This window comes from Ischnura elegans, chromosome 10 (assembly GCF_921293095.1).
Source record: "Ischnura elegans chromosome 10, ioIscEleg1.1, whole genome shotgun sequence".
NCBI classification, from domain to species: domain Eukaryota; kingdom Metazoa; phylum Arthropoda; class Insecta; order Odonata; family Coenagrionidae; genus Ischnura; species Ischnura elegans.
The window spans coordinates 79,456,045-79,469,215 of record NC_060255.1 but is presented as its reverse complement, the minus strand read 5'-3'; the positions used below and the strand labels follow the sequence as shown (position 1 = coordinate 79,469,215).

At 37.7% G+C, this 13,171-nt stretch overlaps 1 protein-coding gene across 1 annotated transcript in view; it reads left to right on the top strand.

Annotated features, from left to right (window-relative positions):
• The window catches only part of LOC124167051, a 158,849-nt gene that overhangs the window by 40,546 nt on the left and 105,132 nt on the right, over window positions 1-13,171 (top strand). Inside the window, exon 2 of the mRNA XM_046544829.1 lies at window positions 11,511-11,920. Within this exon, the coding sequence (XP_046400785.1) occupies window positions 11,511-11,920 (410 nt within the window). The remainder of the gene's footprint in view (window positions 1-11,510; window positions 11,921-13,171) is intronic.

Below are 13,171 nucleotides of genomic sequence, written 5' to 3'. Positions count from 1 at the left end.
GTACGTAAGGAGTGCTGAACTATCACCCTAGTACCACCAAAAAGAGGTAGAAAAAGAAGTGGTGTCTTTGCATGATAAAAGATAGGTGAATCTCATTCTTGGCTCGACTCGTGGATCGTAAATTTTTCGTTCGTCCCCCGCTAAATGATTGCGTTCGATACCGCACAAAGCAGGAGATCTGTCGAGGAGAATTTACGAAACGCTTCTCATATGCTCACACAGCTAGTCCTTTAAAGAGGGCGACTACAAAAAGCTGAGACAGAAAAATCACAGCAAAATATATTTTTAGAGAAAAAATCATTAGCATCATAACACTCTATGATGTTAAAATTCATTTTTTGAATTCGTTTCCCTCCAATGTACCAAAGTTAATTTCCCACAATCATTCTCACCATAATGATCATTTAATATTCGATAAAAATAAAATTGTAACAAAAAATATTTGCTATTTAATTTGTTTTAACAGACTTAAAATCATGGAAGTACCTTTGATGGAAATTACGAGTACCCTCAATTTAGAAAATGTAAAGATATTTATATGAATCTCTCCAAAACCATACATACTTCATCAGTGACGGATACAGGATAAGGACTAGGGGGGGCTTATAGGGGTAACCTCCCAGCAGTAGTGGGGTCCCAACGACATTACCATTTTATCAATTGTAAATGGACATTGGATACCAAGGGGGGAAGGGCATTACCTCCTTCTGGATCTAGCACTGGATGGCAACATACCGAAAGCTTGCTAAATAAATCCTAAGGTAAGAGATAATTTGTATTTCAATTCGTTGAAGTAGGTAAATATATCGGAAAATATAACTAAATACTTACAGAGTAGTACAAAGTGGCAACCCCTGAAAATTTTTATTTTATCTAGTGTGTGTTTTGACCTATTGAGAGTGGTTATTGCCCTCTAAGTACCCCCCATAGATCCGCCACTGTGCCTCATACACAATGTATCATATACTCAAAGTATAGGATATTTCTAACAACTAGGAATAAAGTAAACCTCAGGTGATTAGTGGCATTAAAACATTTTGAGTTTAAATTTTATATTAAAGCTCAAACAATATACACAATATCGAGGAGTATCCTTCGAGTTTGAGTTATGTATCTAAAATCATGTTGCAACTGTTGTTTACATCCGTACCGTCAAGTAACCAGACGGTTATAATTTGCGTATCTGCAAGTTGCAGGTGCTGCTGAAAAACGTCTTCCTTTCTAGGGCAGCTTTTTTGAAAGCATCTTTGCCACATTAAATTAATATAATATTTTGCCAAAACTTATGCTTGAAATTAGAAAGCAGCGGTAAATCAACATAATGAACTGTGATATGCCATCAGAACATTTTCACTGCAAAGCTAAGCCTAATAACGCACTTTATGTAAGCATATTTACTTTGAATTCTACATGCTACGATTCTAATTTAGATTCTAATTTTGAAATTTGGATGAAAAACAGGATCATCAAGATAAATATCCTTTACGCCCAAATAGATTCTACTTACACATTAGCTATTGTCAGAAATATGCCTCAAATTGTAATTTTAGAACCTTCCTCTCTGTTCAGAAGATGAATGATTCGTGAATATATATAATAGCGTGGGCACTTTGCACCTCATCAATTTTACTTCCATTTTCCATAGAAACTGCTTAATCTTTCAGCCAATTAGTGGTTGTTACCAGCTGTGAAGCAATTAACTAAAAGAACTAGGGAAAATTTTCTTTTTGGGCCATTATTTGCAGGTCATAATTTTTGTCTCTTAATCTCATCAAGATCAAAATGTGTTTTATAAATAAATGCACAGACACATACATATATTTCTAACATTACATGTATATAATCAGAAGGTCCGTGGTTCGGTTCCCGGTCAAGTTGAAATCTCCACGCCACAGTCGTGTCAACGTCATGTGCTAGTGTTTATACCTCTTTCTACCGTTTTTATTTGTATTTGTGTTAGATGTATACTTTAAAAAAATAGAATTGATCTTTTAAAATATTTACCAAAAAACACATTAGATGAATCAGATTTTTTCATTTTGCAACAAAATAAGCTTAAAATCCATTTCTTTTTAGTGTGACCGAAATCAAATAGCAGAATCTGGAATTTCATGGTTCCTGATGCATGACACGAAGAAATAATGCGATGGTAGTGGCGATCAAATAAAAGAGGGTGGTAAAAGGCACAACAATATTGCTATCCATCGATTGAATAGTGAGGTTGAAGAATGCGCCAGCCAAGTCATCGATCAACCTAAATCTTTGTGTTTTTCTGGCTTTGCCTATAGCACATGAGCACTTTCCAAAGCTATAATTTGCTCTCCCAAATCTTCAAGATTTTTTGAGGGCTCGTGATGAAAAGAAAGCCGCCTTTAAGCTAAAAAGCCTGAATATTCATAGGAGCGTGATAGCTCTTCAACAGAAAGTTTGAAGAAAATTACAAGAAGGAAGTAATAACCCAAATGTTTTTGCAAGAGGCCGCTGGATAACAGAAAGATAAGAGCCAAGGCTAAGTTGACCGCGAAAGGCCTTCCGGTGAAAGGGAATAAACTCGAATCGATCGCAAAAAGGGAAATTATGGAAATTAGAATCCTTTCCGGCAGTTAAGTTTGAGTTGCAATCCTCGAATTCGGAGAGGAAAAAAAATAGGGTTCCTTAAGATCTACAGGAAACTGGAAAGGAGAGAAAATATCAGTTTCCCACAATTTCAAGACAGTTTTCCCTCTCCAATTCCTTTCCTCACTTTATAACCCGCCAACAATTTTTAGGCAAGATATTGCGAAGGTAATTATTCAGTTTATTTCCGCCTTTTGTTTTCGCACTTTCGTTGTCATCGGAGGAGCAATTTTGAAATCAAAATGTAAATAATACCCTCAGGGAGAAATTTTTACTTTATCTCAGCATATCAGCCGCAATGCTGGTACAGCATCGAATTAATAAGCAACGCGGACGCATATATAAGGACGCATCCTGCCTTAAGAATAACTGCAGTCCAGGAAATACAAACTGGTTTTAATGAATAACTAACATGAAAAGGGAGTTTTTACATGCCTTCCTCATTACCTCATATTATAAGATCGCTCGAAAGAATTATTATTTGAATCGAAACTCAAAAAATAAATAAATTTCAATTTCAATGAGATACATGAACTACGGTGAAATACAATATAAGTAACCATGTTCAGTTTCCATTAAATTTACAACATTATCAACTAATGCTGGAAAGCTAAGGCCGCAAACCCCTTCACATCATAACGACATTCAAGAGATCATCTTTACTAGCATATCTTCGCATGATAAATTCTCTTTTATACTGGTTCCTTAGTGCAATACTTTTACACAATTGCTTTACCTTAAATCAGAATTACATAGATATCCACAGGCTGAATGACGTATAAATTTATATGTATTTTTTTCTCATTTTATCTCTTATTTAATTTCCCAATTAAACTACGTACTTCTCGGTAGGAAAAAACTAAAATGCCATCGCTAAAATCGGTAAGATGAGTTCAATCTATTTCGACAAAAATATCTCCTCATTCCATCGTCTAAATACTTTATTGTTAAACGATTTATTTTCTTGAATATCTACCCCAGTATTTTTCATGAGTTTTGGATGCCTTCAAAACACATGTTCCTTGCCACGAAGGGAGAATAGCAGGTACTAAAAAGTCTATTTTCAACGTATATGGTACCATATCGTAACTAATAGAGAGGAATAGCAAGCGAGTGCAATAAAAATGGAAGAATTAAATGTTTTTGTTCGAAGATACCTGATATAAAAGTAAAGGTTCAAGTTTTACGTATAATAGATGAAATAAACCGAAAAGCTAGAAATTAAACCGATTGGAAAAGTAAATGGAAAGCTAAAATTTTGCTAAGTTTCATGAGAAAAATAAATATTTACTTTAATTTGCAAAAAAACATCTTCGAGCTCCAATTTGATACAGACCCTAACTTTGATAGTCGTAATTTACGGTGTACGGCGAGATCAATGTTGTCCTGACTTAATTATCATATTTTTTTAAATAAACTTTTTTTTTCGCCGACATACCACTAGCGAGGCGAATTTAAAATTTATTTATATTATTTATGTTTGCACTGTTGCAAATGGTGGAACTTTTGTCTACTATGTCAATAGTATATCTTAGTTATACTTCGTATTCATATTTAACTCAGAAAGTCACCATTATTTATCAGGACATAGAAAGATGAAAAAACCAACAGTATTTCAAGATAATTCTCATTTCATAGAGAACCTAATATTTATTCCAGTAAGTTAAACAAAATGCTGCAATGAAACCTTGACTTGATATACCCGATAACAGCAAAGAAAATACCACCATATTTGTCCCGAGTCCATTTTGAATCCTTTGTGCTTTCCACGCAGATGTGTAGGAACAGTCTGTGAGGTTTGTGAGCACGTCCCATAAGTCATAAAGAATGGATGTTCTGACCTCAAAGGCACGCAACAGCACAGTTTGTTCCACTCACCATATGAGGCATCCCTCTTTTTAAACTCATCCCGTACACAAGACTGGAAAATACACAGAGGGATACAAAAAGAGAACAGGGGGATAAAATTAAGGGTCGCTGCCGAGATACCCTGCATGAAACTAACTCCATCGCCACCTAGCTTTTAACTCAGCGCTGTGGTTGGACATGGAACTGCTCCGAGCTCGGCTGCCAATTGCCACGTCAACGGGGAGGCAAGCAAACAAACCAACGGGCAAACAAGCTGATTTATCGCCAAGGGACAGTCCATGACTTCAGTGACAAAACCATATCTCCTTCATGTTCTGCGACATTCATTGACCAGCCTTTTCTTTGTCAGGTGTTTTATCTTTCCCTCATATCGATCAAGCGTCCCCACTAATATCTCGTTCTTGTTTTTACTTGAAATTGCGATCCGTTTCATTTATCAAGCAACAATTTCACCATTCAAGCTGCTTCCCATCTATTAAACTATTATATATGTGTCAGCAATTTATTTTTTTTCCTGGTTTCTTTGTTGCTGGTTTTTTTTATATTGTTATAGTATTTGTCCTCTTTGATGTATTTTTTTGAATTATTCACTGAAAATTGGCGTTATTGCTGCACGTTAAGAATGATTTAAATAAATAAATATCTAAAAAATTCACTTAAATATTCTTACAGCATTATTGGTAACTCAATACATCTACATGTACCTACATGCTGCATCGATAACTGCCTGAATAGGAGTGCGGCGTGGCTTTATTTGACACCAGCCGTTAATTATAGAAAAGAATAGCTCTTTGGAGTTATCTAACAGTAGAGTTGCAACTAGCATTGATTATAATCCTTTAATTTACGAGGAGAAAACAACTCCTTTACCACTTCGTTGGGTAAAATATTTCCCTTATATTTTGGTCCTTAGGTTCACTCCAAAAGATTATTTAAGAAAAAGGCAGCAAAAAATATTCAAGGAGGTTACCAAACTATTTTCTCATACAAAAACACGTACAAACCCAAGTAAACCTTTTCGTGTTACCATTTACTCTACGTCTTGAAATGTAATCCTAATTCGTGCCTACGGGCGTGTCGCTTTGAATGCAAAGCGGAGTTGTAGTACTTTCCCTTTAAAACCGTGGGATGGCGCTGGATTCAAGTGGGAGTTTGAGGTTGTACTCCATGATGATAATCTTCACTTTGGATGCAGCGGCGGCGAATGCTCGCGTTTACCCGCTTCCTCTTCAGATCTAACAGAAATTGACTGGATCTCCAGCAGAGCATAGCAACGCGGCGAAGCAATAGACACTTGAATTTAAATGGGCATGAGTTGATTCGCTTATCTTCCATTTGAAACACTCACCATGATCGTTCTTTTCTACAGTTGTACGTAGTGCTGCTCACCTCTTTGGTTCCCTATTCACCCATGTAATCTAATCGCAAATATTACTGGAAAATTTGGTCATACCGCGCCATTCTCTATAGAGTGATTTACCTATCAAAGACGTAATTTTTATACCTCCCGTGAAAAAGCCTATTTTTAACGATAATTGTCCACTGAAACTGAATTCTTGAGCCAAATCAAAGTCAAAATAATAATTTATATGCATCATTTGTGGTTTAAAAATCACAAATCATTTATTGACACGGGCTAAGAATCGCGAAAGGAAATGGTATTTGATGGAAATTACGAACAAGTATTTTTTCAATTCTGAAAAATTTTGAGAAATTAAATAAATTTCGTTTAAAGATCGTCTCCTTGTTCTGTCAATGAAATTGACAAGGATAATTCCCCGGGTTTTGCTTCTTAAATCCGACGTTTTGACGACAGACTCCCTTAATATCACCAGGGATAAAACTGGTAGCGATACTATCCCTTTTCGGGCTTAACAGCCTTACTTTGTGTTAAACCTGCGGTTATTTCTTAAAAAAACGTACCAATTAAGATAGCCACATAGCTTTTCGCGACAGAATAAATAAGCTGCCTTTTACGCCATTATTTCTAGTGACGTAACATTTAAAGGAACGGTAACCTTTGATTTCAAAAATGATAGATAAGTCCTTGCCATTCCAACAATGGCAGTCATCATTAGGATGACTCGAGTCATCATTAGAAATTGGTGCGAAAAAATCATTAATTAATTTCGGACTTACTTATTTGGTATATTTTTAACATTTAAATTGATATTCATTCTCTGGATGACTTTAAACCAAATTTATGCCAAATAATATTTGTACTTAAATACTTCAATTTGTCCTATCTAACGAATATTTCAATGATATTATCATAAGGCGTGGCGATTTCACTTGGAATTCTTATGGTCGTACGTTCATGAGTCACGTAATACCAGCTCTACCAATCGCTAGCTCTGCCCTCTATTTTATCAGCTTGAACTTTTGAATCACCATGGAGGTTTTTCAGTAATACTGTTCTCTTATTGCAATAACAAGTTTGATATTCATTCATTTTTTCACTCAACTCTCGGAGTTGCTCATCCTTAAAATTCACTTAGGTGTAGATACTATTAAAAAGTACAATGCATCTTACATGGCGTTAAAGAATGAATTCTGCGGTAATGACACCCTTGTTTTCTCAGGCTCGGTATGCATAAATAATTGTTCAAGCCCAAGTCAAGATCATTTTGAATAAAGCATATTATTCTATCATCATCTCATTCATAATGTGAAACAAAAGTATTGAGCCGATTTTAAGCCAACAGTGCAGTAAAATCACAAGCGATATTAGAGGATGCAAAAGAAATAAATTTTCATGCTGAAATGCCCTGTTTCTTCCTCCACAATCTCTCCCCTTCCTGCTATTAGATACGTGTTTCAGAATCTAGACAAGATATGCAAGCCACATCGCTGGATGTTGTTTGACTTTTACGACCCAACAGTCGGATTTTAAAAAAATGTCTCGCGTTTTTTCGCAATCGTAACGATGATACCATTGTCATATAAATATGGCAGTGGTTGGGACTTTTACGCTCCTATCCACGTTATAGCACTTTACAAAAGTACTTTAAACGCAAAATATTGAGCCAAAAGGCATCAAACTCATTTCAAGGGGAATTTTGCTAGTACAACGCAATTTATGGCAGATTTAACCAACACAGATTCAAATCTATGCACGTGCAGGAATGAAGATGCCTTAGCGGAATTTTTAGATAGCATTTTGCAGCAGCGGCAAGGCTAATGTAATGTTCATCCGTTATTCCACGCACCGTTTCCTTCTAACGATGCATGTTTCTTAATAGATATGTTTAAATATCTTGAAGTGGCTGGCTGTCATGGGGATAAATATGAACCAAAATAATATGATGAAGCACAGCTATACCGGAAATAAAATTTAGTTAAAGTTTATACCTTTCATTTTATGTTGAATACGGAAACCATCAGCTTTCACATTTGATAAATTAAACCTGTTTATTTCAATTAATTCAAGATGAGAAATTAAAACCACTTTATATAGATGTTTAGTAGCCGTGCACATTGTTTCGAACAAAATACTTACTAGACTTATAAAATAATTATTTGATTTTTTTAATTTTCACTCATCTCCTCTTTCTTGACTATCATCCTGACTATCAAGTGTAGTATCATTCGTTGAATGCCATTGCTGGTGAGGCTGAGTACAACCCACTGAATTTAAATAATAAAACAGAGAAAAGAGGCCAGTTGCCACTATCTTTAGGGGATGGTAATACGAACAAAGTCAGGGGACTAATACCATCAAAGTTTTACTACAATCAGCATTCCCTTTGTAAGAGTTAATTTTTAATACACACTATATATATATTCCATGTAAATACAAAGCGAGTAGAGCACATAAGCTACCCCGCCATTCCCATAGCGATCAATGACAATACTGTAATGGACATTTTTAGCCCCTTTTCTTACAAGCATTTCATCTCGTATTTAAATTTATTATACTTGGCATAAATATTTAAATCACCGTCTTCTTCCCTTTCTGGCTAGGCATATCTAAACTCACTTTACGGCGAATATAGTATGATGTTTCTGCATAGGCACATTAGCTTCTCCTCACAGTTGAATGCATGGATTTGCGTGAATGTAAATTTTCGGAATTTAATATGTTTAATTCTTTAGATAATTTTGTGTGCAGGTGGCTGCATTTTCGATTTTTCCACCTATTATGAAAGTATATCGAGATCCCAATATCATATTTTTTTGTAAACAATAATGAAGATTCGCAAACTTGCGTCCACAAAATATAAAGCTACTAATTGAAGTGAGAGTGTAGAGATTACTGATTTGAGGTTTTCCAAAAGTCATAGGCTGCAACAATTATCAATAAAAAAATTAGTGCCCTACTGGACATGGTTCATGCAACGGGGTAACAGACGCCTGTTTTTGAATTGTCTAGGGACAGGTAGCACTTTTCCAGAAGCGCTACATATCCCGCTTCTTTTTATTATTCAGCGAAAAAAATATGGAGGATATTGTTCCGTTGGGTAAAGACACGTCCGGTCTCTCGACTTTCTTTCTCTTTGTTTAGTTTTTTATATTTTCCCTCGCATGTGTGTCCACTTCCTTCCCCGGCATTGTACAGTGGAGAGCAGTAGAAAAGATCAGAGGCAAAGCAACCGTTGTTGAATGGTATGTGGTCGTTTTATGGGTGGAAACGAGTCCTTTGATATGCACCTGTCTTCTGGATTCGCATAATGAAGCGAGGAACACGCTATGGAGAGGGAAAAGCGAGGACTTGGCAGTCAAATTGGCCCCTAAGGTTGCGTCCGATGGGGCGAGAGTCGGTGTCGCCACCTAGGCGGCTGTTTTGGGATTCGAATCGACCCCTCCCACCGGAGTCAGACAATGAATGGGCGGATTGGGTAGCAACGGGCAATGTAACCGGTTACCATGGAGACGAAAAGGGTTTGCGGAAGCTTTGGACGACAAAGAGTGAGGTTCAGAAGAGCGGAAAAAGGCGGCAAACAAAAACAAAAGAGTAAAGTTATTAAAAATGCGCACAATAGGACGAAAATAACCACAAGGGTACTGAAAAGTGGAAAGGTCACTTCAGTTCCAGGAAAAAGTATTTCATTCCCGTGAAAAGAGAAGCAGCAGTATGATAGCAGGTTGATTCAAGTCCAAACAGCATTATCCTCAGTCAAAATAAGGAAGTCATGGTCTTATCATTAAAGTTGGGATAGTAAAATTAATAAAATGATTAGGTACGCTTTCTAGGCCGCATATGTGATCTATTTGAAGCAAGCATTTCAACTATGAGGTAAACACCTTCAGGTGGTAGGATATTATCAATATTTGTGGATCGCTTTACGTTGTTTACGATATCTACAATAAAATATGCTGCTAAGCCCGAAGTGTACACGTCAAAGACTGAGAGATGTCTGGTGAATAACAGATAAGCTCTTTGTGTTCTGGCGGAGCGTGTTTCACTGTTTCCATGATCTAGCTGAGGGGCATTAAAGTTTTACGTCAGATGAGAGAGGATTATCAAGAACTTCTTACTGTGTCACATGCACTGGAAGCTGAAGGTTTGTAACCTACTTATTAAAGGATGTTTTTCCTTGTAGGACAATATTTAATCTCTGATTCTATTGAGTTCAACGGAAATGGAGCAACTGCTCCTTACTGGCTTATTATTAAAGTGCTATTGCCTCACCATGCTCCAAATTTGTCAACAAAGCACCACTAATAGAGATTCTTTGTGATAGCCAAAATTATAGATATTCTACATATATACGATACAAGTATCTGATGCCACACATTATGCAAATGGATACGCGCTATACTCAAAGTAGCACCTTTCAAATGAATGGAAAAGAAAATGAATAATCCATAGCCATTTGGTAGTCAACGAAATATTTATACATCTTGCATCTAAAAAATATTACGTTGGAGAGGAGAGCGAAAAACGATTGTTGGTTCTTCGGATAGAATGAAAGAGAATAGGCCTTGTTAGGCATTGAAGAGTGAATTTATGTGTGGGAATGGGTCGATAACATCGTGATTGTAAGTCAGTAATTCTAAGATTAGCTTGAAATACCTCTCCATTCCACTTTCTTAACTTGTTCGTTATGACACATTTCTTTTACTTCCTTAAAAAGCTGTCCTTTGTAAGAAATTGGGTACAGTCTGTTGCAGCTTTTCCCATCCACCTGTCCTTCGAGGATTGTTTGCATCAGGCCTTATTACCTCATGATGACGTAATTAACTTTCCTCGTCTTCTTCTCAGGGTTGAGGGTGGATACCAGGGCGATTCGTGAAAAAGTAGCCAAAGAAATTGTTAAAAAATTGGAAAATTTTTGTTAATAAAATCTTCCAAATAATTAGTATGCTCCGGTCTCCTGTCGACATAGCAATCATAGCCGAGATAGAGAATAATTTGAAGAAGGCTAAGGCCAATATGGAAAGGACAATAGCCAGGTATCAGCTGAAAATCAACAAAACTTAGACTAAGATATTCTTCTTCAGTAAAAGGTAGGACAGTAGGACAAACATTAAGGTAGGAAGACAAAAGCTTGATGGGTCGAAAAAGTTTTCTTACTAACGAAGCCGAATTACCAACGATAGACTAAACAAGAAATAAATAGTCATTAGAATATCGCCGGCGAAGAGCATTCTAAATGTGGTGCTTGGGAGAAGAATGATAAAGATAAAATGGATCGACCGTGTAAGTGATGAGGAAGTGCTTAGAAGAGTGGGAGAAAAGAGTACTCTTCTAAAAACCTTAAGCAGTAGAAAGAACAACCTAGTAGGCCACGTTATGGGAATATGTTGAAAACAATCGTACAAGGACAGATGGAAATTAAGGAGGGCAAGGGACGGCCTGGAATAACACAGGTGATAAAGGTTCTTAAGTCGTCGCTACGCTATAATACGTCGCTAGCGGATAGGAGAGAGGAATTAAAAGCTGCGTCAAACCAATCTTAGGATTATTGTCTAATTATGATGAAAATCTTCCTGTTTCATTACAGTTGTCGTACTGCGTACTGTCGTCAGATTTTGCATGTAATTAAATAATATTAATCTCTCACTTTTCTTCTGCTTTGCAGACACTTCACCGAAGGAGCCTCTCACCCCAGCGCCTCCCTTGCCGACGAGGCCCCACGCGGCAACCGGGGTCCCTCCGGCCTCCACCCCCAGAGTAGGCCCACCGCCGCCCCCGCCCGCCGCCATGGCCTCCGGCACCCAGGCGCCGAGGCGGGAGCAGCAATCCCGGGGCCGGGTGCAGGGCCGACCCCCGCCCCCAACGGCACCCACCGCTCCCCACGGCCGCACCGATTCCCCAATGCTCGGATACATCTTCGACACCCACTCGAGTCTCAAACAGCACCACCATCACGACCACCGGTGGGGACCGCACTTCGAGGGCGTCGAGGCCATCAACTGCACCAACATCACCGTGCAGGTTGGCAGCACTGCGTCGCTCAACTGCAGGATAAGCCTCCTCCAAGACAAAACGGTACGTGCCAACTTTTCCTGTATCGCCGCGTTTCCAGGTCAGCAGATATGATTTTAAAAATATAGTTATTTTTTCATCGCCTTATCCTTCTAGAGTTCATAAGGGGAATTCGCTTCGCTCTCACGTACGTCTTATATGAAAACTTTCGTCTGATCTTCATCCATCGCGCCTTGGCGAGCTTTATAGGATGCAGGTCCAAGTAATGAAGTTTTTTTTCATTTTTAGGGAATTTCTAAATAAACCCTACTAATTGGAGTTCACTGTTTGCCTTAAAATGAGCTTCGATTGCTTTATATTTTTAAATTACACATAAAATAACTCTAAATGATGTTCTGAAGACGGTCTTACCTTGAACTTGTCTAAACTAAGTAAACATGATTGCTGCAAGATAGCTGGTGCTTTTCAACAAAATATTGTAATTTTATTATTGCAATCGAGTCATTATTAAAGTGTTCTACCTGTTAAGGCTGGTTCACGTAGAGTGTTTTGCGATTTAGCTGATACAGCCTACATTTGACCACTCACGTTGATTCTCAATAAGGCATACTGCATTTTACTTCATTGATATTTCCTATTCTCTTCCATCCCCTCGCTACCTTACCTTATCTTCTAATATGGATTTTAGCATTGCTACTTCGCTCAGTATAGGCGGATTTAGGGGGGGCATAGCGGCACGTATCCCCAAATACTAAAAAACTAGACAGACATTTCACTACGTTTAATATTACGTCCGTTTTGTTTTTGTGTATAGCAAAGCCTCAATCGTTTAATTTCATATCAATAACTTTCACATTAAAATAAACAGAATATTTCGCATTTTAATTGTTGTATCTTTTTTTAATCTCAAGAATGAGAATATCACTTTCCTGCCAGGCCCTTGTACTCGCCCCAGAAATAATCCTGGAACCGCCCTTGTCACTCATTACTCACTTCATCCACACTTTTTGTCCCCGTCTTATCTCGTCCAGAAATTTCCTTCCCTCGCTCACCATGTCTAGCGATTCGTCGTTTCTCTTCCTAGCTGTCCACATCACATTCTCCTCCTAACTCACATCTTGAAGGCATTCGGTCTTATCTCGTCCGCCTATCTAAGTATCCACGCTTCAGTACCATAAATCGCTACACTCGAGACTAGACTCTTCACTTGTCTTACTATTACACTTTTCCACATGGCCCCTCTAATTGTAAAAAAGGTCAGAGCTGAATAAGAGGGTGAAAAGTCCCCCCTCCGGGATTTTTTCCGTACTTAGG